This window comes from Ornithodoros turicata, chromosome 6, assembly GCF_037126465.1.
Source record: "Ornithodoros turicata isolate Travis chromosome 6, ASM3712646v1, whole genome shotgun sequence".
NCBI classification, from domain to species: domain Eukaryota; kingdom Metazoa; phylum Arthropoda; class Arachnida; order Ixodida; family Argasidae; genus Ornithodoros; species Ornithodoros turicata.
In genome coordinates, this window is record NC_088206.1 from 2,253,184 (window position 1) to 2,277,162 (window position 23,979).

At 43.9% G+C, this 23,979-nt stretch overlaps 1 protein-coding gene across 3 annotated transcripts; it reads left to right on the forward strand.

Moving 5' to 3' along the window:
• LOC135398812 (coiled-coil and C2 domain-containing protein 1-like) lies at nt 1-23,979 on the forward strand. Of its 3 annotated transcripts, none has more exons than XM_064630304.1 (26): nt 1-165; nt 1,283-1,430; nt 1,524-1,627; nt 1,736-1,821; nt 3,991-4,141; nt 4,216-4,318; nt 4,425-4,565; nt 5,563-5,643; nt 5,708-5,820; nt 6,329-6,413; nt 7,386-7,541; nt 7,958-8,106; nt 8,173-8,245; nt 8,751-8,942; nt 11,403-11,542; nt 14,857-14,913; nt 15,007-15,153; nt 16,805-16,863; nt 18,162-18,278; nt 18,447-18,511; nt 19,279-19,386; nt 20,185-20,237; nt 21,517-21,568; nt 21,655-21,754; nt 22,100-22,190; nt 23,249-23,979. In XM_064630304.1, exons 1-26 carry the CDS (start codon nt 103-105, stop codon nt 23,366-23,368), a joined length of 2,754 nt encoding a protein of 917 aa, XP_064486374.1. In that variant the 5' UTR covers nt 1-102; the 3' UTR covers nt 23,369-23,979. The 3 variants fall into 3 exon arrangements, with proteins under 3 accessions (XP_064486374.1, XP_064486375.1, XP_064486373.1); XM_064630303.1 differs by having other exon boundaries at nt 55-165; nt 4,398-4,565; XM_064630305.1 differs by lacking the exon at nt 19,279-19,386 and having other exon boundaries at nt 4,398-4,565.

Consider the following 23,979-nt stretch of genomic DNA (forward strand, 5'->3'; position numbering starts at 1 on the left):
ATGACTATTCGTTCCCGTTTATACAAGAGCTTGTAGCGTAGGCTCTTATGACTGTATATTCAGCCTTTGCAGTTTTATTCAATATTTATTTAGTCTTCTACAATGGCAAGAAGAGGTGCGGGTGCTAAGCCACGACGAGGGAATGCGCAGAACCCACTAATCGATGTGAGTGTACCGTTTCCGTGCATCGCACATCGCCAGTTTGCTTCACTCACTGCGATGTTTTCTCGTCTTTCTGTTATGTCTCGTTTCGCACGTCAACCGTAACGTGACGCTAAGTCACGTCTTTCGATTCTACACGAGTACAAACGGTACAGATGTTTCGTTTTGAAATTCATGCGTTCTCAGCACAGTCCACACACTCAAACTCATTTTATTGCTTCCCGCGAGCTGATGCTTTTTTCTTCTATAGCCCGAAGCAAGTGATACAGTAATTTGCATGTCAACCGTCCACATAAATCGGTCACAACCGGAAGCCCAACATATCAGTCAGAAGCGCGACAGTCTTGGTCACTGATATGAACTAGAAACGTAATGACAGAAGCATGTACAGGGTGTGTGCAGAAAAACATGACCCGCATGTAGGCACATAGCTTGTTGCCTACCTAACTAACGAACTTCCGGTGGCGCACGATGGCGCATTTATGCGTTCGAAATCTGCAGAAAAATTGTGGAAGCCATACTCAGCTTAAAAAATAAACGGAACAACGAAAACGTCGGCTTCCGTGCATCAGAATAGGGCAACATGGTGGACAACAGGGTGTATGTGAAAGGGCAACACGGTTAACGTAGGAGAGTTGTGTCCAAGTACCGCTAGGGGAGCTATAGGTGCATAAATCGAAACGATGTCCCACATGGATGCTCATCGGCAGTACCCCTAGCGGTGCCTGCACATAACTCTCCTGAGACCGAAATGCACTACCATGCAATGTCATGACCACCCTATTCTAATGCATGGAAGCTCATGTTTTCGCGCCGTTTATTTTTTTACACTGAGTATGCTTTCCAGGATTTTTTTGTAGCTTTCGCACGCGTAAATACGCCGTCGTGCGCCACCGGAAGTTCCTCGGCTAAGTAAACAGCGAGTTACATGTAAAAATGCGGGTCATGTTTTTCTGCACACACCCTGTACATCATGAGCATGCTCACTGATGCTCAGTGTACACGGTGAACGAGTTGAGCATGAGAGAGCAAAGGTGGTGCTGAGCGGGAGATCAGTGAGCAAGAGTCACAAGTGCTCACCCCTGACATACATACAGCATCATTTTTCGTACTTCTATAGCTTGGAATGTTTGACATCCCCAATTTGGATGCTATCGGTGATGACGACGACGACGACGATTGTGATGATGGGGACCTCGAAGCAGAGCTATCAGCACTTCTCGGAGGGCGAGCCCGGGCCCCAAAGAAGAAGCCTGCACCCAAACAGCGTATTTATTGGCACTTTCTCATACTAAATTTTAGCAATGTGCAAGTTTTCCCCAAGTGTGAATTTTGTCCTATCACTTTATCTCGTATCTCAGCACTGGATCTCAATGCAATTCAAAAGATGGCCGCTGCAGTTCAGGACGATGGGCATTCGACGGATGATGATGATGCCAACCTCTCGGATGACCCTGAGCTCATGGTATGTGAGTCTTGCGTGTGTGAGAGAGCTCTTTTTTGAAATGGTCAGAGGGCGTGGATAGTTCAATACACCCTCTTTCAACTACTTAATTTTTTGTTTTGTTTTCAGGCTGAACTCAATAACCTCACCCCATCCGCACACCTGATGAAATCGCCTGAACCACCACAACCTTCTGCTCCTCTGGCTCCACTGAGGTAGGTCGGCAAAGAACCGAGATGTATGCGCGAACAAATAATAATACCTAGTACTGTCCTGAGCTGCAAATATCCGTTGCATGCTGAACACCTGCTGCAGCAATGGGGCAGCGTATCGCCCCTGATGATGAAACTCCCCATTCATCATCTCGAAATAAAGTTGTTGTTTGCTGCACAACATCCTGCTATTGTGTATATCCACAAATGGACGGAAGTGGACAACCCTGTACAGTTGAACCCGTTTGCTACGATCTTCAACATAACGATAACTTCGATACTAGTGCGATCAACTTGTTGGTTCACGACAGTTTGCCCATTGAAGCACGGGTAAACAAAACTTCAATGCAAGAATCGTCACGAAAAGGCAGGCCTTCATATTGATATCGGAATTATCTCGGAAGCCAGTAAAACGTGCAAAGGTCGAGCAGCAAGACTCCATCTTTTATTGAAAACAAAGCGCTTGCAAGAGCCAAATAGCATTGAAGTGAGAGCGCGACTGGGAAGGTGCTCGTGAGAAGTAATGGAGGTTGCTCCCTCTCCACATCGTTCTGTCGCCTTCCCTGTCCCTCACTCGTTCCTGCTGTCCCCTTTCCACCTATCTACCTCCGTACACTGCTCACAGCTACACCTGCTTCGTGGCGCTAACGCGGATTAGTAATAGCAATAACGAGAAAAGTTGTTCTCTCGCCCACAGCTTTTTTTCTGAGTTGTCGTGTGCAACACGACAGTAGCATCTGCACACTGCAAAGCGTTTTTTAATGAGCAGAGGCACACGGTGCCTCGAAACTAAATTGCACGTGCTTCACAAATTTTGTGCTGGCATTCTAGTGCAAGACCTTGTTGGGAACTGCGGGGCCTTCCAAAACGTGCGTTGGCTGATAGTGGTGCATCACCACTCGGGATGTGTCGATGAATCACCGTTGTATAAGGTGTGTTACAGTTAGAGCCTGAAGTTTTAGGGTTTTACCCGATTCTTCTCCGAATTTGCACCCCGAATTGAAGGTTACCTCTTTAGGGTAAAACCCGATTTTTACCTGGCAAATTGCCCTCACTGGGATGTCTGTAGGAATGCATTAATTTACTTGTTTGGCAGAAAAATTCAGTTACATCACCATTTGTACCAAACCACTACAGTTAGTTGAGTAACTGAGCCTGATTTCACCCCGAATTTAGCATACTGGAAGTTTTTTTCACCCGAATTCGCATGAATTTAGTGCACACGTTTATTTACCCGTTGGTGGATGACGACTTATGTGACTATGACAGTGTGATTGGGACAAAATGGACACTGTCGTCGGTCAGGAGGTGTGGAGCCTCACGGTGCATCGGACGTTGTAATTGGAAAAACTTTAATGAAAGTTGACACAAAGCTGCTTCGACTTCGAGCTACCAGCTCCTGTGGCATACTGGTTAAGGTGATCGCTTTCAACGCCGAGACTAAAACTGCACACGGGTTCGAATCCTGCAACCGGCTGTGCTGTCTCAGGGTCTTTCCGAACACTTTCCAGACGAATGTCAGCACAGTTCCCCCTGAAGTCTGCCCAGGACGCATACTAACCCCGCTGTCCCCCACTCCTCCTTGCTGTCCTCTCTCCATCTGTCCTCGTCTGTACATCACTCATAGCCACAGTTGCTTCGCGGTTCTAACATGGAATAAAAAAAAAAAAGAAATCGACATCGAGCTTGTGAAATGTTTTTGTGCTGATGCAGGCATGTTCAGTGGCATTCTCCTCATATTCTTCCTAGAAGTGTGCGAATGTTGAAATTTTCGAATACGAATCGAATACGAATATCTGAAAGATTTTTCTTCGAATATCGAATATCCCGTCATAGGTCTAAGAGTAACAATGAAGCTCCAAAAACTAACATGGTCTCAGTTGTGTCCTGCTGATCCTTAGGAAAATGCCCAGGGACATGCACTTCCAAAGTGCTAAGGAATAAGTAACTAACGTATAGGCTTAGCATGAGGCATACATGCCTATGTGTGCATGTACAGTCAAAATATTTTTACAATGAAACAATGTGCTGTTCTCATGAAGCAAACTGGAAACCATAAAAACAACGTGTACTTCAATACTCGAGCAGATATGGCATGTCATGCTCATGGACATCTGCTCATGATGCTCGGCTCATGGATATCTGTCCGACCGAACGATTTATAAATTACAGGCAAGAATCATTGGGGCCTCCAAAGGCAGCTGGGGAACCAAGCGCAATGAATATGTTACGAGACCGCTTGCAAAACTACAAGGAAGCGGAGGCCGCAGCAAGGACTATAGGCGATAGTTCGAAGGCAAGGCGCTACGGAAGGGCGCTGAAGGTAAGAACTTACTGTGAACTATGTGCAAGCTGTAAAATAGGTTGATAGTCTGAAAACTAACGATATGACTGCAGACACTAGAGGGCATGATGAAAGATGCGCAAGCTGGAACACCCGTAAATGAAGATGATGTTCCGCCGCCCGTCAAAGTGCCGAAACAGCCGTCCGCTTCTTCCGGTGAGAGGTTCGGATGTGAACTGGCCACATTCTGCCGTTCGCATGTTCTGTACTACGTTGGAATACTAAACACACGCAGAACGTTTGGTTTCTCCTCCGAAAATAGCGAGGCAAGACACCCCCTCGGAAGCAGCCCCGAGTCAGACCCCACAACCGAACCTCGATCCTATGGAGGGTCCTTCACCCATAGTGCCTCCGCGGCCTGTTTTGAGGCCGGCCCCTCCTCCTCCTCCTCCTTCATCGAATTGTGAGTGTGTGGTGTTTCGCTCTATCTTTGCAGCATTCTCTGCGCTTAGTGAAATACACTGAAGCACCGGAAAATTTTTGTCTGGTGCCAGCCATTTAGCGGAGAAACGTGTCGTTGTCGCTGAAATCGGAGAAAGATGTGATTAAGTGTCCAGTGGCACCTGATATTGGAAGTTGGTGCGTTTGTGTCGTCTGCTTCGAAAGTTTCGAAGGTGTAAGAAGACTGAAAGTTGGGGTAGCCGGTACGGATCTTTCTTACTGTGTTTCTAAGCTGTCACTGTCATGCGACCGCTGCTCCCTCAGCGTGTCGTGGTGAGGCTGTGCACTTCAACTAAGTGTGGAGCAAACTGTACGTTTGCTTGTGCCAGTTGCTAGGAACGGGAAGAGACATTGGTCTGTAATGAGAAGGCTAACTGCGTACACTGCAGCTGCACTAAGAAGTTATTGTACTTGCTTCGGGAAACACATGATTCATTTTCTTCCTTAGGAAAGAGCCATAGGTAAAAAAAAAAAGAAGAATGAAAAAGTTCATAGCAAGTTGCGTGCAGCTAAATGTAATATAACAAACCTTTGTAACATCTCCTGAGTTGACTGCACGAGGTTGTTTATGAGAGAGAATCGCATACTACACTCTCTACTCTGCAAAAAGAAAAAGAAAAGAAAACGCAAATTCATTGTGCCACATCTGTGGTGTTATGTATGTCCTCATCACACGTCTATTATACACACTCATCTCACTGCTTTTGGGGTAATCGTCTTACTGTATTTACCACTCCGTTTGAACTTCAACCTAATTGATTTTTTCTTCAATAACACTATAGACAGTACAACCATAGACGCTTTTTGAAAAAAAAAAGCAGGTTTTTTGATTCTCACAGCTGAGCTCATTCACTGCTTCGTTTGAACTTGAAATTAGTTCACTTATACTATAGCCGTAGATGCCACCACTAAGAACAATTGTTACTGAAGAAAAATGAAATTTTCTTTTGTACCCTCAGCATCACAGCCAAGTTCGCATGTGCCGGTTGTTCCACCTCGGCCAAAGCCTGTTCCATCCAGCGAGGAATTGGCAGCGTCTCGTAAGTTTGCCGCCTTCAAACAGATTTTCCATAATGAGTAATAATTCTTCTCCATACCATACAGAATCAACGGAGCAGTTGTTAACTATGCGACGCAATCAATATAAGAATGCGGCTGTGCTGGCCAAAAAGCAGGGTGATATCCAGACTGCTCTGAAGTATGTCAAGACTGCTAAGGTTAGCGCTACTGTTGTTTCTACTGGGTGTTGTTTTAGCTGCACCAGATTTTAAAAAAAAGCTTTGAGAGCAGAATAGATGCTGTTTTTGCGCTCGAGTTATACGGAAAGGTGGACATTCTCTCAAAGAAAATATGTAACTACAAGATGACTAATTACTAGTAAGTACCTAACATTCATTCTCTTTAATTAGTGACTTTTGAGCAAAAGTGAGATAGCACAACGGCAGTAAATCCTCGTTGAAAACATTTCTCTCTCTCTTTTTTTTTTTAATCCTGGAAAGAACACGTACGTTGAAATATCCGTGCATAGACGAACGTTGACACGCAAATAAGTCGAAAGCTACGTGCCTAAGAAACGCAATTAATTAAGCCCAATTAATGAACTTTAGTCATCTAGTATATCTACGTGTGTACTCTCTTCGAGAGGATGTCTTTCGTGGTCATCGTCTTGCAGCACCTGGAGGACCTTTTCAGTTGCTGACAGTGAATGTTGTTAACTGTGCTCAGGAGTTTGATGCTGTACTGCATGCGCTGGCCAACGGACAACCTGTGGATTTATCCAAGATGCCACCACCCCCATCCATAGCTGCAAGTGAGTCCTTTGGCTCAAAACCTTTTTTTTTTTTTTTTTCTGTAATCTTTTGAAGGTTTTGTGCATGTAGTAAGTGTTCCAGAAAATCTCTGTTAAGGGAGGTCAGAGGGTGAGGAAAAAGGGTGTTGTCCTGCCGACGTGGTTGTTACTGGGAACGATTGAAATGTGGGTCGAATGATTTCAGCATGATGATACTACATGGAAACATGATTTTAGGAAGTACCTCGATTAATTAACTCCCATGGTGCAAAACATCATGAATAGAACAATGTACTTGAAGGTCGCACCCGGTAGAAACCGTTTTTACCCCAGGGTCTGCCGTGTCGTCAGTCTGGGTAAATGCCGCTAAACCCTGAGAGCGGAACTCGACGACGATTCAAACTTTCACGGATGAACACCAAATACTTTGCGCACGGCACTGCCTGCCCATCTCACGTTAACCTCCAACAAGAGAGGCTTTTTTTTTTCTAACAGAGGGTGGCTACTCTTTCATGTCAAAACCACCTGATTTTACCATGTGTTACAGCTCCTGACATGAAACCTGTTTGTTGGTCGCAGACTTTACAAAAACAAAAAATCCGAAGGTCTAATTATGAACTACACAAATGGTAAGAGCGCACGGAAAAGCAGTGCCAGAAACACAAATGTTCGACAAAGCCGTTGAGTTTTAAAAGATGGTGGTCTTGAAAACCGAAAGCAAATCTCATTACGTTCGAGCGATTATAAGTGTTTTGCAATGCTTTCAGCCAAGTAGTGTCTCAAAAGTGTGAACATGCTGGTGATTAACAACACCATCCTAAGCTATTCAAAAAAAAAAAAAAAAGAAATGCTGAGTGGTGATAAGTCCACAAGGCAGGCCTCTGGGCAGACATCCTATTTCTGCATACCTTTGCTTTTGGTGTAGCATTAAAAAAAAGTTGTTTACAAAGCACGGTGGTTTGTCACAAAATGGCTTGTCAACTTCTGTTTCAGGTTCTTCTTCCCAGCGGAGTTCTTCGACTGTACCTCCGCGTGCCCCTGCAGCTCCTGGCCCTGCAGCCGAGCCTGCTGCTCCCCTTCCACTCTCCTCCACCAGTACACCCACTGCAGTGAAAGATGCACAAGCGCCTTCTGACACTACAGATAGGGGTGAGTACTATGTATGTTATTGAGTCGAGTTGAGTTATGCAATTATTTTAAGCAAACACAGTGTTTCCTATGAGTTTAGTGTCCATTCGGCGCTGCAGTTGATGTTTGTTCCCGTTTATAAAACTATTCCTGCGTGTAAAATTTAATTTTTTAAATGGAAACAATGGAAGGAGGCAGTTTTGAGAGTGATAGCCTCCACAAGCATTTCAGTAAGAACACAGTGCGGTTAACTGTGCATAACTGACAGGAACTAGATGTGCATGTTGCAGAGTGTGTGACTTTGAAGACGCACACGAGAACTAGGAGGCTCTAGATGAAATCCCCCAGATTCATGGCGGGTTGTTCCTGCTACACAGAAAACAAAATTGTTGCACTTTACTTGTAGTAGTCATAATTGAATACTTTATCTCTCACAGATGACCCTGAGTTGTTCAACGCTCCTCCTCCACCAACATCAGTGATGGAAGCTCTCCAGCAGAGACTGAAAAAGTATCAGAGCACAGCCAACGAGGCCAAAGAGAAAGGGCAAGGCAGCAAGGCCAGACGAGTTGATCGTATTGTCAAAGTATGTCGCACGCGATTGGTGCGCGAAGCTTTCACGCTTGACATGAGCATCACCCATTTTCTCTAGCAATATGAAGATGCCATTAAGTTGTACAAGGCTGGAAAACATGTTGATTTTGAGGAGCTGCCAACTCCTCCAGGTGACTCTCATCAACTTCATTTTCCAAAATTGATGTCAAATTCCCGATTGATCTGGAGCGGAGTGCATGTTTCACGGGTTGATCTCGACCAGATTCGCGTGTTTCACGGGTTACTTGCGATAAACTTTCTCTGTGATGAGGTGCTCTTTTTTTTGTTCCATCAAAAATGCTTCGATTCAACTGGAACTCCGACTAAAAACCGTTGTTATGTTCCAGATCTGGTTAGTCTGAACAGTGAACGTTGTGCTGAGGCACCGAGTTTGCTGGATGTGTGCGATGACTTCCACCGGCCTCCCGGTTGATTGAGATTGATTGCTCCCAAGATTGTTTTTCCTGGTGGGTCCAGATGTGACCCCTTTATCTTTGCTTTGTAGCCGATTCATGGACTCCCTCCAGATCGACAAACGGGATTTGCAATAAGTAACGGGACTGATAGCTGATTGCATTAGCGTTTGGTGCGTGATTACATGATACTAGATGTGTTTGGTAATCTTGTGGCCGCCAGGTTTCGGGCCGATACCTGTTCCAAATGAAACTGCGCCTCCGGCAAAGCTGCCAGCTGCACCGCAGCAAACACCTGGGCTAGCTGCCGCTGCCGCTGCAGCGCCACCACCAGCTCCAAGGCCATCTCCCAAGCCGTCTCCAAAGCCGGCTACAGCCCAGTCACCACCGGTGGCAACCCAACCAAAAAAGCCTAGTATGTAGCGTCATCATTGCAATGCTGTTGCTTCTTGTCTTATACAGTGCAGTTCCATAAATTTGAAATCTCTTAATATGAACTTCCGGATAATATACGAACTAACTCTCGGGCCTTGGCATAACCATGTGTATTTCTACTGGGGAAAAAAAAAAATCATTAATCGGAACGTATCGATGTGCACAATGGTCTACTCGAACGAGATTTCCCTGCCGCGCCGGACTGCCGACTACACACCCTTGTTAGCACCCGACTGGCGCGCTGTTGGGACAAAAAATTCAAAATTCAAAATTCCGTGACACCGACTCGTAAATTCTGCGATTTTCTGCTGCGAGCAGTGAATGGCTGCTTGAAATGGGAAGCACTCTACTATCTTGGATAATGTGGGAACGAAAAATATTTTATAAAATTACAGATTCAAAGCACTGTTGTGGCTCAACAATGACATACACGATATCTTGTGTTCTCCTCTGATGCAGTCCATCGCCTGCAATCGTTTTATACCTGCTGAAAGATCCTTCAGCATGTAGAGAGTTTATAGGGACTTTATAGGAAGGAGTTTAGAATACATGCCCTGGGGAAGTTACATCTTTGGGACATTCTTTTTTGTTCCTGGGTTGTAGGCATTATTTGAGAGTCTTTTATTTGAGGCTTTTTGAAGGCAACCTCCCAGACATCAAACCAAAGTTCCCCACTGCCACCGCTAAACTGCACACGGGAGGGACGCCGCCCCTTCCTCAGGCGAAGTATGTACAATAAACTTGGGCTAACGTTATCTTAAGCTAAACTACAATCTGTATTTGCCCTGCAGCGTGGACAATTTCGTAAAGCAGGCTTCACCTCACGCAGGGAAGCGTCAGGTGAAGCCCACTTTCGGGAGGTGTCGTTCGTATTGGGGCAAATAGTCGAATATCCGGCAACCCGAATATTGGGTATTCGATTCTCGAATCGACTACTTCGAGTGATTGATATTCGATTCGAATTCGACAACTCGAATATCCGCATGCCACTAAAAAATAAGGGATTCCTTGAAATTCTTTGCCAAACGAAGGATTCCGCGATTAATACCGAATTCCGCGAAATTTCACTGAATCGCGGAAAACCAAGGGCCTTAACGACATGTATAGAGTTGCGGATGAAGAAATTAACGCTAATGCATTTAACAGATTATTTTCTGCTCTGAGATGTTTTCATGCCTGCCTGCAAATAAATATTCTGAAAAAAATGTGCCTCTTATAGTTCCGCCGTTTATGTTCCACTGCGAATGCGTGGCAAGGCTTAGCGAGTCATGACATGTTCCCGACGCATCAGGCCCTCGTTCAGAGCAGCTCCCTTTAGTTCGAACTCCGCATTTTTAGAACAAATCTTTGGCCCCCTTTGAGCTAGAATTAACGGGATTGCACTGTATCTGTGCCGAAGGTTGCGTAAGGTTTGTGGAAGTAATTGTTCGGTCCACGTTGATAAAATGCCCCATGTTCTAGTGTAAATTTTCACATACGCTGTGGAAAATCACATTTACCTGCTGCAATCAAACCAGCAGTAAGACTGAGTAGTTGTTAGAAAGAGATCCAGACAGGTCCATCTGTTTTGATGACTGCGTTCGAAATAACGATGTGATGTGTCACCGTTTGCGCCAGTGCAGTCAGCTGTTTATTCTTTTATGAACAACAGAACAAAACAAACAATGTTGGTTGCTATGAGAGTCAGCTGGCATGAACACGGGACAGCATGTACATACCTGCTTCAAGCCGGCTGATACGGCAACATCAGTCAGTATTGTTTGTAGCTTCCCTTGTTAAGTGACGCAAAGTCCAGAACCTCGGCACATAAAGTGTTCTTGCCACACGCCACGGGTTTTGTCAACGGACGGGGACGGGTTAGTCATGGGATTAGAAAGGGATTAGAAGGGGATTAGTCATGGGATTAGAAAGTAGTTTCAGCATCTACTCAGTAACTTTGTATCCGCATACCTGCCAATTCTGCCGGATTATCTGGGAGACTCCCGAATTTCGTTCAGTCGCCCGATTGTACGGATGTGCCCTCCAGTATCCCTGAAAATTGGGGCCTTGGGCTTTTTTTCTTCCGTTTTCCTCATTTTTCTTTTTCCCCTCTTACAGTTTATTCCCCCCCCCGCCACGCTTCGAGCAGTATCCCGAATTTTTAGTTTGTCGTGTTGGCAGGTATGTATCCGGAGTCACCGCCATATTATTATGAAATGAAAACTATAGAATACAGCAATGCTCATTGGTGGTGATTCCAAAGACACACTGAAGAGGGGGGAGCTGGTCTGTCCCACCCTTTGCTGTCGAGTGGCATGCCCTGGGTTTTCTAGTGGACTTTTCAGACAGATATCTGCTGTGTTTTTCCTGATGTTTGCTAAGGTTGCATAGTTTCATGTGGCATTTTGTGCAGAAGCAACTATTCAACTGTCTCTGCATAAAAGTGATGCTGTATTTGCAGTGAGGAGGGCTTTATCAATGACCATGGACAAGCAGCTGCAGTTCTTAAAGGAACGCCAGAGACTGTTCCGCGAGGCAGCGCTTGAAGCTAAACGTCGTGGAGATCTGGAACAGGCGAAGGAGTACCTTCGAACGATGAAGGTTGGCAAGCTTGTGTTGACTTCCCCGGTGCTTTTTGAACTGTTACGCGGCAACATTTTATAAGAAATCGCTTAATCAGCAAAAGTGATACGACTTCGTTCGAATTGTGTCATTTGTTTCTGAAATCTGGAACCTCTTTAGAACTTTCCTGGATATGTTCGGGATGTCTTTGGAGACTTTGCCTTGGTGCACATTCAGATTGTGCTCTGTACTGTGACGTTAAAGGTTAAGCTGCAACACTTCATCTCGGGTTATTCCCGGGAAACGTAAAATGCAATTTTTTTCACAGCTGTGAACCTGCATTCCAAGTTTTACGGCAAAGGGGGTAATAGACACACTAGAATAGAAAACCGGCTCCCCGAATACCGGCACTCATGCGGCTAAGATGGCACGCCAGTGAGGAGGCACGAGATAGGTCCCATGCTTACGGCTACCAGCGGGAATGCCCGTAACTCTGACGTCAGAGCTCGATGCGCACCGTATTTTCTCGAATCTAAGACGACCCCCCGGTTCAGGGTACACGACTTTGGAAGAAAGGTAAACAGGGATTGCGTTGCAGCGTAACAGTTTGAGATGATGCACAATACCATTTATTCGTCACCACTTTCTTCGTCACTATCCAGTGATGGCCAGTAGTTAACTACATGTAGTTAAACTACTAGTTAAACTACCTGATTGTAGTTAAAAAGTAGTTATCAACTACTTGTAGAAATGTAGTGTGCAACTACTAGTTAAACTACTATTTCGAGTAGTTAACTACAGTAGTTAGGTTACTGCAGGCGCCAACTACGTACTCCCGATTTTGCCGCAAGCTTTACGGCACGATTGTGCTTCCAACTTTTACCTTGAGCTACAACATTTGCTGAGAACGGAGGTGCAGAGCAATTGTGCCGTGCTTGTGTACTAAATCTTCACTTTTATCGCTGCTTGTGATTCATATTTAGGTGTCCGAGAACACTAAAGAATGGGATTAGGGTTGATGGACAACGTTAAGCAGTTAGAGATGTAGTTAAAATACGTTGCAGTAGTTAAAGAAGTAGTTTTAACTACCTCCCCTCAAAGGTAGTTGAACTACTAGTTAAACTACTCCATCGCGAAGTAGTTAGTAGTTATAGTTAAACTACCGTAGAAGTAGTTAGCGGCCATCGCTGTCACTATCTGCCCAAAGTTCATTGTGCTCCGTTCCGTTCAAAGCGTTACACAAATCATACCTTTGCGTCAGTCGGGCACATGGCACAAAGTGTCCAGAATCCACCGCGCTGGCGTAATTATTGATCTCTCCCGGTTGCTTCAGCCATCTTCTAACATTTGCTTCCGATACTAAAAAACCACCTTGCTGCCGCTAAATTGTTACCGCATGTAGTGGCGAAAGCGATAGTTTTGCGCTCAAATGCAGCAGTGACGACGCCATGACAGTCCATCCCCATTTGCACTGCTTCGTTTGTTTCGCGCTGACTGGCGGTGACAACCACAACACACGGTATCGGTCGCTCCGCGGCCCGTTCCAGTTGCCTGGTCCCGCCTCTACGGCGGCCTCTTCTACGGCGGCCTCTTCTACGGGGAAACGACCCGCGTATAGCGATGGAGACCGCGGTTCCGAGTACTCGTATAACGATGTTGGACGATGCTGCGTGCGGCGATTTCCGCCGCGATAAGATACAGTAGAATCTCGGTGCTACGAATTTCACGGGGTAGCGGAAAAAATTCGTATCATCCGAAATTCACATAAAAAAGAACTAAACCAAAATAAGAATTGAGGCAAGAAAATAGACAGCGACTGTTCATTTTCCAATACTGTCAGTGAAAGGGTAGGTGGTAACGCCTTTTTGTCTCCGTATTTGGCCAATGCTGCTCAAATTCGCGAGATGATTCAAAAGGCCTAGCACGTGCTTTCTACCCGCGAGTCGCGCGACAGTGTTCTAAAGCGAGCTTCTCCTAAAGCACGCAGGCGTTAGGTGAAGCCGACTTGCGAAATGGTGACGGTGTAGTGTTGCCAGAAGTTGTCCCGCAATGTTCTCTGGTTCCCTCCACGAGTTCCGATCGCTGTTTTTCCAAGCCAGTGCGATGTCACACAGCTTCGCGTTTTTTTTTAAGCATCTGTTTCTTTTTCTTTTCCTATACGCGGGGTGGCGCGCGACTTTTCGGGGACGCGCTATTTAGGTCAGCCCTCGTTTAACGATGTACCCCGTACAACGATGGAATTCGCGATTACCGTCAATATCGTTATACGCGGGTTTCACTGTATGACACGCAGAAAAACGTTTCTTTTTCCTCGATGCTCCAGTGTGCAACACAATTAGTGCCTGAAGTTTTAGAGTTTAACATGATTCTTTTCCGGATTTGCACCCAGAATTGAAGGTTGCCTCTTTAGGGTGAATTTAGGGTGAAACCCGATTTTTGCCCAGCAAATTGCCATCATTTAAATGTCTAGGTATTCACACTAGCTTGTTTTGCAGCAAACACAATTACATCATCGTTGGTACCAAACCAGTACTGGACCACGGTTTTAGCATACTGGAAGTTTTTTTCACCCGAATTCACATGAATGTAGAGCACGTTTATTTCCCAGATTTTATCAGGAAAATATATTATTTTATTATATATTAATTATTATCATTAATTATTATTAGTTGTCACTATTAATTATATTACAATAATGGTTTATTTATTATTACAGGGAAGTTTATTATCCTCCCCCCACTTGAATTTGGCAGAAAATATTTCCCGAGAACTTGAGGCTCTAAACACAATGTGTTGATGATGTAGGGAACCACATCTATCAAAGCTTCACAAGCCCTTTAACCTTGTTAAACAATGGTAAATGTCGTTGAGTGTAGAAGGTACCAGCTAACAAGATGAATCCAGAATTTTGCGAATCCGAATCCGAATTCAAGAAAGGTTCTGCGAATCCACGAATCTTTCGAATCTGTTCTTTAAAAACAGTTTAAAAAGCTAAGAAAAAAAAAACTTCCACTGAAAAGTGTTTTGAAGCAGAATATGATAACATTTGTTTAATGGGAAAAAAACTAAACATAATACTTGGTTTATTTAATTTTTTAATTTAATTTATTTAAGTTATAGTTCAGTTTATTTATTCGAAAGATTCGATTCGCCGTTTTGGGCACAGGGATTCAGATTTCCGAATCTCGAATCTCGGAATCGGGGATTCGAGGATTCTCAGATTCGATTCGCACATCCCTGCTTTAAATTGATTTAAGTACCACCATCTGTTCTGTGCCCTGTGCCGTCTGTTTGGGTGTGGTGTTCATGTGTGATGATTGTGTACAGTGCACTGACGTTCATGTGTTTGCCAGGGAATTGACCCAATGATCCAAGCTACAGAGTGCGGCTTGCCAATTAATGCCAGTTCGGTAAGCCAGGTCTGCTAATGTCGCGTACTATACCATTAAAATTGAGTTCCTTAATTGTTGCTGCTAATGTTAGTTTCATTGCCTCCTTTCAAGATTCCAGTGCCCCCTCAATTGCAAGACGATTTTGTCAAGGTAGAAGAATCTGAGTGCGTGCCTCGGCCAGAGCCGAACCAGTGCTCAGACGAAACTGATGAAGAGGAGTTCAGAACACTGGAGCGAGATTTAATCAATCAACATCAGGCAAGTCACGCTGACTGATTGTGAGGTTTCGCAGAAATATTCTAGAGGTGCGCGAATATTGAAATTTTCTAATACGAATAGAATACGAATATCTGCAAAATTGTCCCTTGAATATGAAATTTAGTATCGAATTTATTACGTTGTAGGATAAAGGCTTCTAAGAGGAACAGTTAAGCCATGAAAACAAGTACGAGCATGATGACTTGTATTCTGCTGATCATTAGAAAAATGCCCCAAGTGCTGATAAGGAATACTACGTATTAATGTATTGGCTTCGCATAGGGCATACATACATGCCTATATGCACATGTACAGTAAAATTATTTTTACCATGAAACAATGCGCTGTTCTCATGAAGCAAGCTGAAAATCGTAAAATGCACTTCAAAAATCTTTCATGAACAGTGAGCACCTGTGTTGGCATTGTAAGTGCTGGTGAAACAGACAGAATGGAAGTAAACGATGTTCAGAATGTGGGATGGTTTAGTGATGAGCACATCTCAGAAGGAAAATGAAGGTGGCAAGTGCTCTCTTCTAGCTTGCACTGACAATACATTCCGTATTTGTCGTGTAGGCGAGAAACTGCACGGTCTCGCTGTGCTGTCAGATGTGAGGCGATGGTTCCTGAAGGTAATGCATAGTTTGGAACAGCCTCATTGATTAGCGCAGTAAAACTGCGATCCTCGACGATGTTGTATGGCTGTAACTAGAGTTAGTGTAGTTTCGTATGACTTTGCAGCATTAATTGTCATCCTTGTTGGCACTTTAACATAGGGTCGCACAGTGCCGGAGTTGGAGAAACTACCTATATCGAAATATGATAGTAACGAAAATCTCATGTCTCACTCCTCGATTACCACCATCATCACACGTGATCATGATTCTGTTATATATCGCTGACTACCACAAATCGAAACCGAAAAAACACATTTGAGACGTGGGTTTTCTGTGCATGCAATGGCACTGTGAACAGCGGTGTTCAGCTCAATGCTAACAACATTTCAATATGTGACCGGAATTTCACCGCACTGTAGGCCTAACACGAATGTTCAGAGTTCGTTAGCAATCCACTAAAGCCGCGACTGTGCTGATGATGCATGATTTAGCGTGCCGCGGTTTCGCGTTTGGCTTGGGCAGACTTTAACATGGCAGCTGCGCGGAACCGCGTACTAGTTGTAGTTAGGAATATTTGAAAACTTCAAATATGAAATTTTCGAATACGAATATTGCAAGTGTTTGATTCGTATTAGAAATTTCGAATATTCGCGCACCTCTAAGATATTCATTTTCGACCTCATGTTTGAGTTGGGCAATGTGTTGCAAATTCTTTTGAACACCTTCTTCAGGTGAATTGCTCCTATAGTTTCAATATATGCAATCCTGAACATGTACAGATGCGCATGTATCACGTACATGCACTTTTCCGTCATTTCACAGCACAACATGTGTATCAAATATGAACGCAGCAACCATGTTTTTTGTATTTATAATTATTGCAGTCACTTATAGTTATTTTCATTGTTTATTTTATTGTTTTATTTTAACTTCATAATATCTTGTAATTTATTCCTCGCATAGTGCCACCTGGGAAAACTAAATTGTTCTGCTTCACCTCTACATAATTGTTTTTGTGGCTTTCTTCCAAATTGTAGATGTGCATTGACACCAAGGACCACTTCTTTAAGCTTGGAGATGTTGCTTCTGGAACTAAGTAAGTGAATTTTAATTACCTCGCAAATGTCTGAAAATTTGATTTGAATGAATTTGAATGCGCTTTGCGCTTTCAAGAAGGAAGTTGAGGTTTTTTTCTTTCTGGGGGGGCATCAGGCTGGATTTTTCAGCTGCCTTGTGTGGCGACTTTAATTTGGCAAAATTATTTGATCGGACCTCGTTGGAACTGCCAAACATACGTAGAAAAATACCCTGCCAACCCCTCCAGCAAGTTCAAGGACCCACCACCACCGGAAGGGCTCCTACCGTGGACCCTCCTTTCCCTCATAGCTTTCCCTTTCCCACACTTAACACTCACCTGTTGTCACCCCTTAGTCCCGTTAAAGACTGCTCCGCTTGCATAGCATCGTCTTCCTCCAGTTGGTGCTACTACATCCCCTTGCTTCTGATTTTCTGGAAAGCGTGTTGCACTTTTCGTCTACAGATGCATGTCTGCAGGCTCCAAGTGAGCTCCAATCGTATCAGAGTTCTTGAATTCACTGAACGGCGAATCACAGTAGCAGACGCATTTTGACTATTTATAGACCATGATGTTTTAGGGTTAAACCCGATTTTTCCCCCGAATTTGCACCCCGAATTGAGGTTCACCTATCTAGGGTTAAACCCGATTTCTACCTGCAAAACTGCACCTAGGCTAGGCACCTCAAGGCATCGACGTACTAGTTTCTCACAAAATATGCGACTGCCCCTTACTTCTGGCACTCTGAATAAACGGTACGGTGAACGTTTATTCTACGATAATGCCCAATTTCTCCCCGAACTCAGTGTGATGGTAATTTTTTCTGCCCGAATTTGCGTGAATTTTCGACATCAATTTATTGACCCGATTTCTACCCCCCGAATTTGGAAAAATATAGAACCCAAAAACTTCAGGGTCTAACTATTTATGTCCACTATCACACTCGATGTGTTCGACAGTGATCAGTCCATCTGTGTACCTACACATAGGCCTTTGGTGGATGGATCACAAACATGCGGGTTCAGCGAGCTCTTCCTTTTGAGAGGGAGCCACACGAGACAATGCAAACACAAACTGCTATGACACCACAGCGGCTGGGTAGTCATGTGAATGACTTCGCAGCCTGCTGCTATTGGATATTACGACGCACCTACACTGAAAGGAAATGCAGAACGCGTGTGACACACAGCTGCCTGTTGGATGGACACGTTTGGACCTGTTAAGTTAGAGAACCTGATTGCTAGGCTTGGAAGGGGACACTGTTCTCAACCAGTTTGAAAGGGATGCACAACTCTACATTGTCTTTCCTCGAAACGCAGGTTCGAAAAATTAGCTCAAGAAGTGCATCAAGACCTGCTGGTTGTGAGAAACCTTTGGAAAAGGCGAGACCATTTGCCAAAGTTCCACTATGAGGCTCGCGTCTTTTCCGTTGTCAGGTGTGTAAGACCTCGTGTGACTGTTTTGGGGACAGGGCTAGATTGGGTGCGTATGTGCACGTGCACGTGTGCCATGTGATGTGTCATACATGTGCAGTTTGTGATGTTTTTTTTTTTGGACATCCTCTATGAGATTGGGCATTAATTGCTGTGGTGCGATGCGTGCAGGTCTCATCCAGATCTTGGTGGCAACGAGCTCGAAGTGACAGTAATTCGGGGTGTGAACCTTCCAGGTAAGAAAACCGTTTCTCCTATTCCTCTTCGAAAGGCCTAACGACAAGGCAGGTCCTCGTGAGCAGACTGAAAATGCTTTACGGCACAATAAAATGTACGGTTGTGCCCTCGCAAGAACCTTAAACACGCAGCTAGTAAGGATTGCACACATGTTCAACTAGCCAACGAGAGACACCCTTTGAGTTGAGGACAGCGGCGTAGCCAGAAAAATATTTTGGGAGATGATCTGCAGGGACTTAACACGGGGGAGGGAATTTCACCCTCATTCCCCTCTCCCGGATGCACTTCCAAAGGTACGATTTTGGCCGTGGGGGTGAACCCTCAGGACTGGTTGGGGACATGGTAGAGTACAATCTTCGGTTGTTGTAAGTCAAATTGATGATTATCTCATCTTCATTTAATCAATCTTCGGTTAACAACCAAATTTGTTAAAATTTTTGTGAAAATAGAAACATTTACTTAATGATCTTGCAACTATCTGTGTTGACGTCCCCAGTAGTGTCCCGTGTGTTGATGTCCCATCCCCAAAATTCAGCACAAACCCATTGACTGAAAACTATAAATACGGGACAGAAGTGTTCACGCAATCCATCTGACGTGGTTCGATGTACATGTGTGTAATCCTTTTTCACTTTAGTACTTCCTTCTAGTTTGTGATGTAGATTTTTAAAAAAATGGCACATAAAAGATGTACAGTAAATTTTGTATTGCTCTGACGATCCTGTGCCAAGCACTGCTTGCTAGGTGTTGTCTTTTCGTCCGGCAGCTGGGGGATCCAAAACTAGGTCGCACGCCGTCGATGACAACTCCTGTTGGTCTGGTATCTCTCGCTGCAAGATCTGGCATCCCTGGACATACTGTGGTTGTTTTCTAGGTTGTTTTATTGCTATTCTATATTTATGTCGGTGGAATCTCGACGAGACATTTGCAATGTGACATTCTGTGGCTGTGCATGAGGTGACGCACATCGGTGATGGGGCTGTCCCCGTGAGGATGGATAAACTTTTTTGAGACGTCGGAATTCTCAATCACTTCTGATTTTACAGAGATGTTTTTATCTTTTTACATCTACTTTTCACTCTTCACACACCTAACCTACCCTAAGCTAACCTAACCTAACCTAACCTAACATGACCAGACCAGACCCAACCTAACCCAACCTAACTTACCTGAAAACCTTATGTATGTACGTGAAAAAGGCCTGCATCTGCCATGAATGCACTTTGGCTGAATCTGTGTCCTCGTGATTCCACAGTATTTCTACAGGCGCATTATGGCCTTTGTAGCTGATGCGCCAATAAAACCCGAATCAAATCAAATCAAAGTATTTCTACAGTTTTTAGGGATGCTAGCAAACCTGTACGCTAGTTTTGTTCTGTAACCAGAGCCAGATGTTTTTGGAGTGTATTTTTGTAAAACTTTTGTATACGTATTTTGTAAAACGTGGTGGAGTCAGGTGAAATTTCTTTATTCCTTTTTCTTCTTCTTTGGGTTAATAAAAAAAAATGGACGTTCATTCTCAATTACAATGGGTAAATATAGCGAGAAACTCTGATGATATCGTGTTAAACCTCAAAAACATCTGGCTCTATCTGTAACGTGGTTCCGCTAAACGAGTGGGGCTGTGTGAGAGACAATGTATTTACAAATGCTCGTTGTTTTATTCTGTTAGGGAAACCAGACGATTTAGACTCCTACGTCATCGTCACATTTCCATTTCCAAGTGTGAGTAATCTTTTCTTTCTTCCTCGTTTGATATTAGTGTAAGCCACGGAGTGGGAAAGACGGGAGATAAATCTGCGCTCTCTCCCACGACCGGATAAAGTCAGTAGGGTGTAACCGGAGGGCTACGCCATCTGTAGGGCAAAGCGGGAAGATTTTGTTGTCGTGTGATGCTGGTGGCAGTCATTGGCTGCTCCACCCGTTCTCTGTTGCCGCCCTCCCTGCTTGGCATGCCTGCTCGTCGCCGTAACACGTCGTCTGCTCATCTGAGCGGGCAGAGCGGTCTCGCTTCTCGTTGACAGCGGGAAACAAAGCGCGCCCTGCAGCTCGCACCCGGATATATGTTGTAAATACAACCATCATACAGTTTCTTACTAGATTTCTATCTGTTAAGTAAGCTCTCTGTCTCCTTAAAGCTCTAAAAGTCAGTTTCTACGCAAAAGTGTTAGGCGCCGCGATGCGTCGGAAACCGCCTTTCTCCCTCTCCGAAATTGACTTTATCTGGCCGTGCTCCGTCGCTTGCTTCTTTCTTACTCCGTGGTGCAAGCCATGGAGTGAAGAAGACTAGCAGTGTCTCTATACCATACAGCACCAACAGAATAGCGTGCTGAACATACTTCAAAGGAGCAGTGAGAACCCGCTTTTATAATGAAAGATGAAAGTCACTGAAAAGGTTAGCCAGCTGTAGGACTCGAACCCACATCTTCTGGATTGCCGGTCCGCTTTTATAATTTTTTTGTTTTGGTTTTGGCTGCTGCGAATTGTGCAACAAATAACGATGATTTCACTTGACGTCTATCAAGAGATGTCTTTGATCTTGACACTCTCTAGAAACCTCTTAACTTCTGATGAGATCTTGCAAGTGAGCGAGTGATTTTGACGTTATTCGTGACATGCGGAGCACACTGTAAGTAGTAGTCAATGAGTCAGTAGTCAATAGTCAGTAGTCAATGAGTAGCAGTCAGTAAGTACTAGTGAATGAAGCAGGGCTCTGAGCAATGCTAGATGTCACAACATAAACAATGAGACTTGGTCGAGGCAGGACCAAACGTCATTTCTTTGCTCCTTTGAAGTTGTGTGTTACGTGTGTCAGAATTATATTGTACTCTTCATTTGATTGACTGGGCTTTCAAAGATATGCGAAAATTATCCAACAGCTAATGAAGGAAAAGGAACACACATTATATAACAAAGCTCATCATAGACTCAAAAATTTACTTTCCATTCTACTACGTTCCATGCTATTATGCCACATATTTTCCTTTTTTCCCTTTTTTTTAAGGATGAGCCACAAACTTCAAGGACAAAAACGGTCAAGGATACAAACAACCCAGGTATGTTACTGTCATCTTGAGAGCCAAATAGTTTTACAGTCTTATTTACCCGAATTTTTCAACATCTGTCTTTATTGGTATTCCAGAGTATGATGATACATTCAAGTACGAAATCAATCGAAAGTCACGAGGCTTTGCAAGAGTGATCAAACGTCATCCAATCAAGTTTGAGATTTGGTCAAAGCGGTAAGTGTACGGTGCGGGACAAAAGTTTACGGAACATGCTCCGGCGCATTCCTCCCTCAGAGTGACGCACTAGCAGCAAGTAGGACCGTACAGACTTGCAAACAGGTGCGTAGGTAACCCAGTCACCTGTTTGCAAGTCCGTACGGTGCCATTCGCTGGTAGTGTGTCACTCTGAAGGGAAAAATGCGCTGGAGCGTGTTTCGTAAACTTAGTCATGTTCAACAATTTTATTTTGTAGCACAGTTACCCACTGATTCTTTGCTCTTTCTATGCTTTACATATATTTTATGCCAACGTTTACCTTAAACTAAACTCACACAGTCCCACTCTTGTCGCTAATTTCAGAGGATTCCTAAGGAGTGACGCCATGATCGGGCAGGTGATGGTGAAATTTGAAGAACTAGAGTCAAACTGTGAGATACATGACAGCTTTGATGTAAGTTATCAAGTTTGTGGCCATATTCTTTGCGATGTAGCTGTTTTTATTTTAGGATATATAAGGTGGCCAGTCGTATCACGATTAAGTCCGAAAGAAATCCCCACGATATTTATCCTGCACCGAACAGCAGTAGGACAAATAAAAAAATGTGTCTTAACATATTGTGTACCTAAGCCAGCGTGCATCGTAGTCATCTCTGTGTCCACGTGGAACTTCCATCAGTGGAACTTCCATCGGATAGAAAATGTGCCAGCTAGCACTTAAGGCGCTGACTGTGAACTAGTATGACATCATGGGGTATGCCCAATGCTCCTCAAAGGTCCATTTCCATCTCCTCACCACAGCTGCTTGCTGTCTTCCAATGTGCAATGCTGCTCTTTCGAAAATTCGTGCAAGTGCATAGTGTTTACTGAGGGCATTTATGCTCTGCATGCTTAGTCTTTAAGCGAGGTGTTGGTTTGTAATACGAAATAAAATTAGAGGTGGGCGAATAGCGGATTTCAGGACCGAATCGAATCGCATCGAATTCAAATATTTTTCGAATCATTAACGAATAATTATTTTGCCTGCACCAACAAGTCCACTAATGCAGTGTCACAGCAGCATAATCGTGCTTCTTAAATTTGCATCTTAAATGGGATGCTGCAAGAACTGGTTAGGCATAGGCTTTATTACTTCAGGTCTTCATGCAGGAACACCAACTGTTCAACGTGTTCGGGCAACAAAGATTGCCGTATTGTGGACACAGTATGGCCGCGAATTGGGGGAATTGGGCTTCACCTAACTCTTGGATGAAATGAGGCGAAGCCCACTTGCAGAATGGCGATCGCGATACCTCGCTTCAGTACTATTCGAAAAATTATTCAAACTTTTGAATACTTTTCGAATATGACTATTCGATTCGAAACGCACTTCGAATTATGAATTATTCGAACAATTATTCGAAATTACGAACATTCGCACACCTCTAAAAACAAGTACCATTTTTGTGGCCCGTGGTGGCACTTCAAGCGCATGCGGTATATCTCTAAGACAGTAGGAATTTCACTTCTCAGGTCTACGACGGCAAGAAACCAACAGGAGGCAAGTTGGAAGTCAGAATTAGAGTCCGAGAGCCATTCGTCTCAAAGAAGGTGGAAGAAATTAAGCAGCGGTGGTTGGTCATCGGCAGCTAGGTGCAATAGTGTTTCTAATCTCACTGAACTGTAAAATTTTCAATTGCAATTCAGAGCTGCTGCAAGCATCATGATGACATCAGGTTTTTTGTATTGCAAGATGTATATTTTTTCTATAATCACTTAACTGCTGACTCATCGACAAGTCTATGGCAGCGTAAATCAATTATATGCAGCTTTGTCTCCGGCTTATGGAAGCTCGCTGTGCAATGTTAAAAGTGGGATAGTCTCAAAGTCTATTAGTAGAAGCTCGCTATCTGATGTTTGAAAACGGCATAGTCTCGAAGGCTGTATATTATAGTCAGACTAAGGACATAAGGCTTGCATATTTTACGATACTGTCACCAATTTTATCTTTGTGCCTGATGCTACATTTGATGCACCTCCAATTTATTGAAATACTCCACAGGTGCTTGTCTGATGTGTGTATATATTTGAATAGTGTTACTTTTATTTTTGGTTTTCATAGCATCCGATAGTGACAGGAAACAACACACCCGCTCATAACCTGAACAAATTTGGAATGGGGATAGGTACATGTATTACGAAGTGTAGAATCAAATACATAGAGAAAAGGAATGAAGAAAAAATAAAATATGTTCATTACATTA

Excerpts from the sequence above, each read along its gene's own strand:
- LOC135398812 (XM_064630303.1), top strand. The coding sequence starts at position 103 with ATGGCAAGAAGAGGTGCGGGTGCTAAGCCACGACGAGGGAATGCGCAG. Across the intron at positions 6,414-7,385 it reads ACCCCCATCCATAGCTGCAA|GTTCTTCTTCCCAGCGGAGT; the intron begins GTGAGTCCTTTG and ends CTTCTGTTTCAG. Across the intron at positions 8,246-8,750 it reads GGAGCTGCCAACTCCTCCAG|GTTTCGGGCCGATACCTGTT; the intron begins GTGACTCTCATC and ends TGTGGCCGCCAG.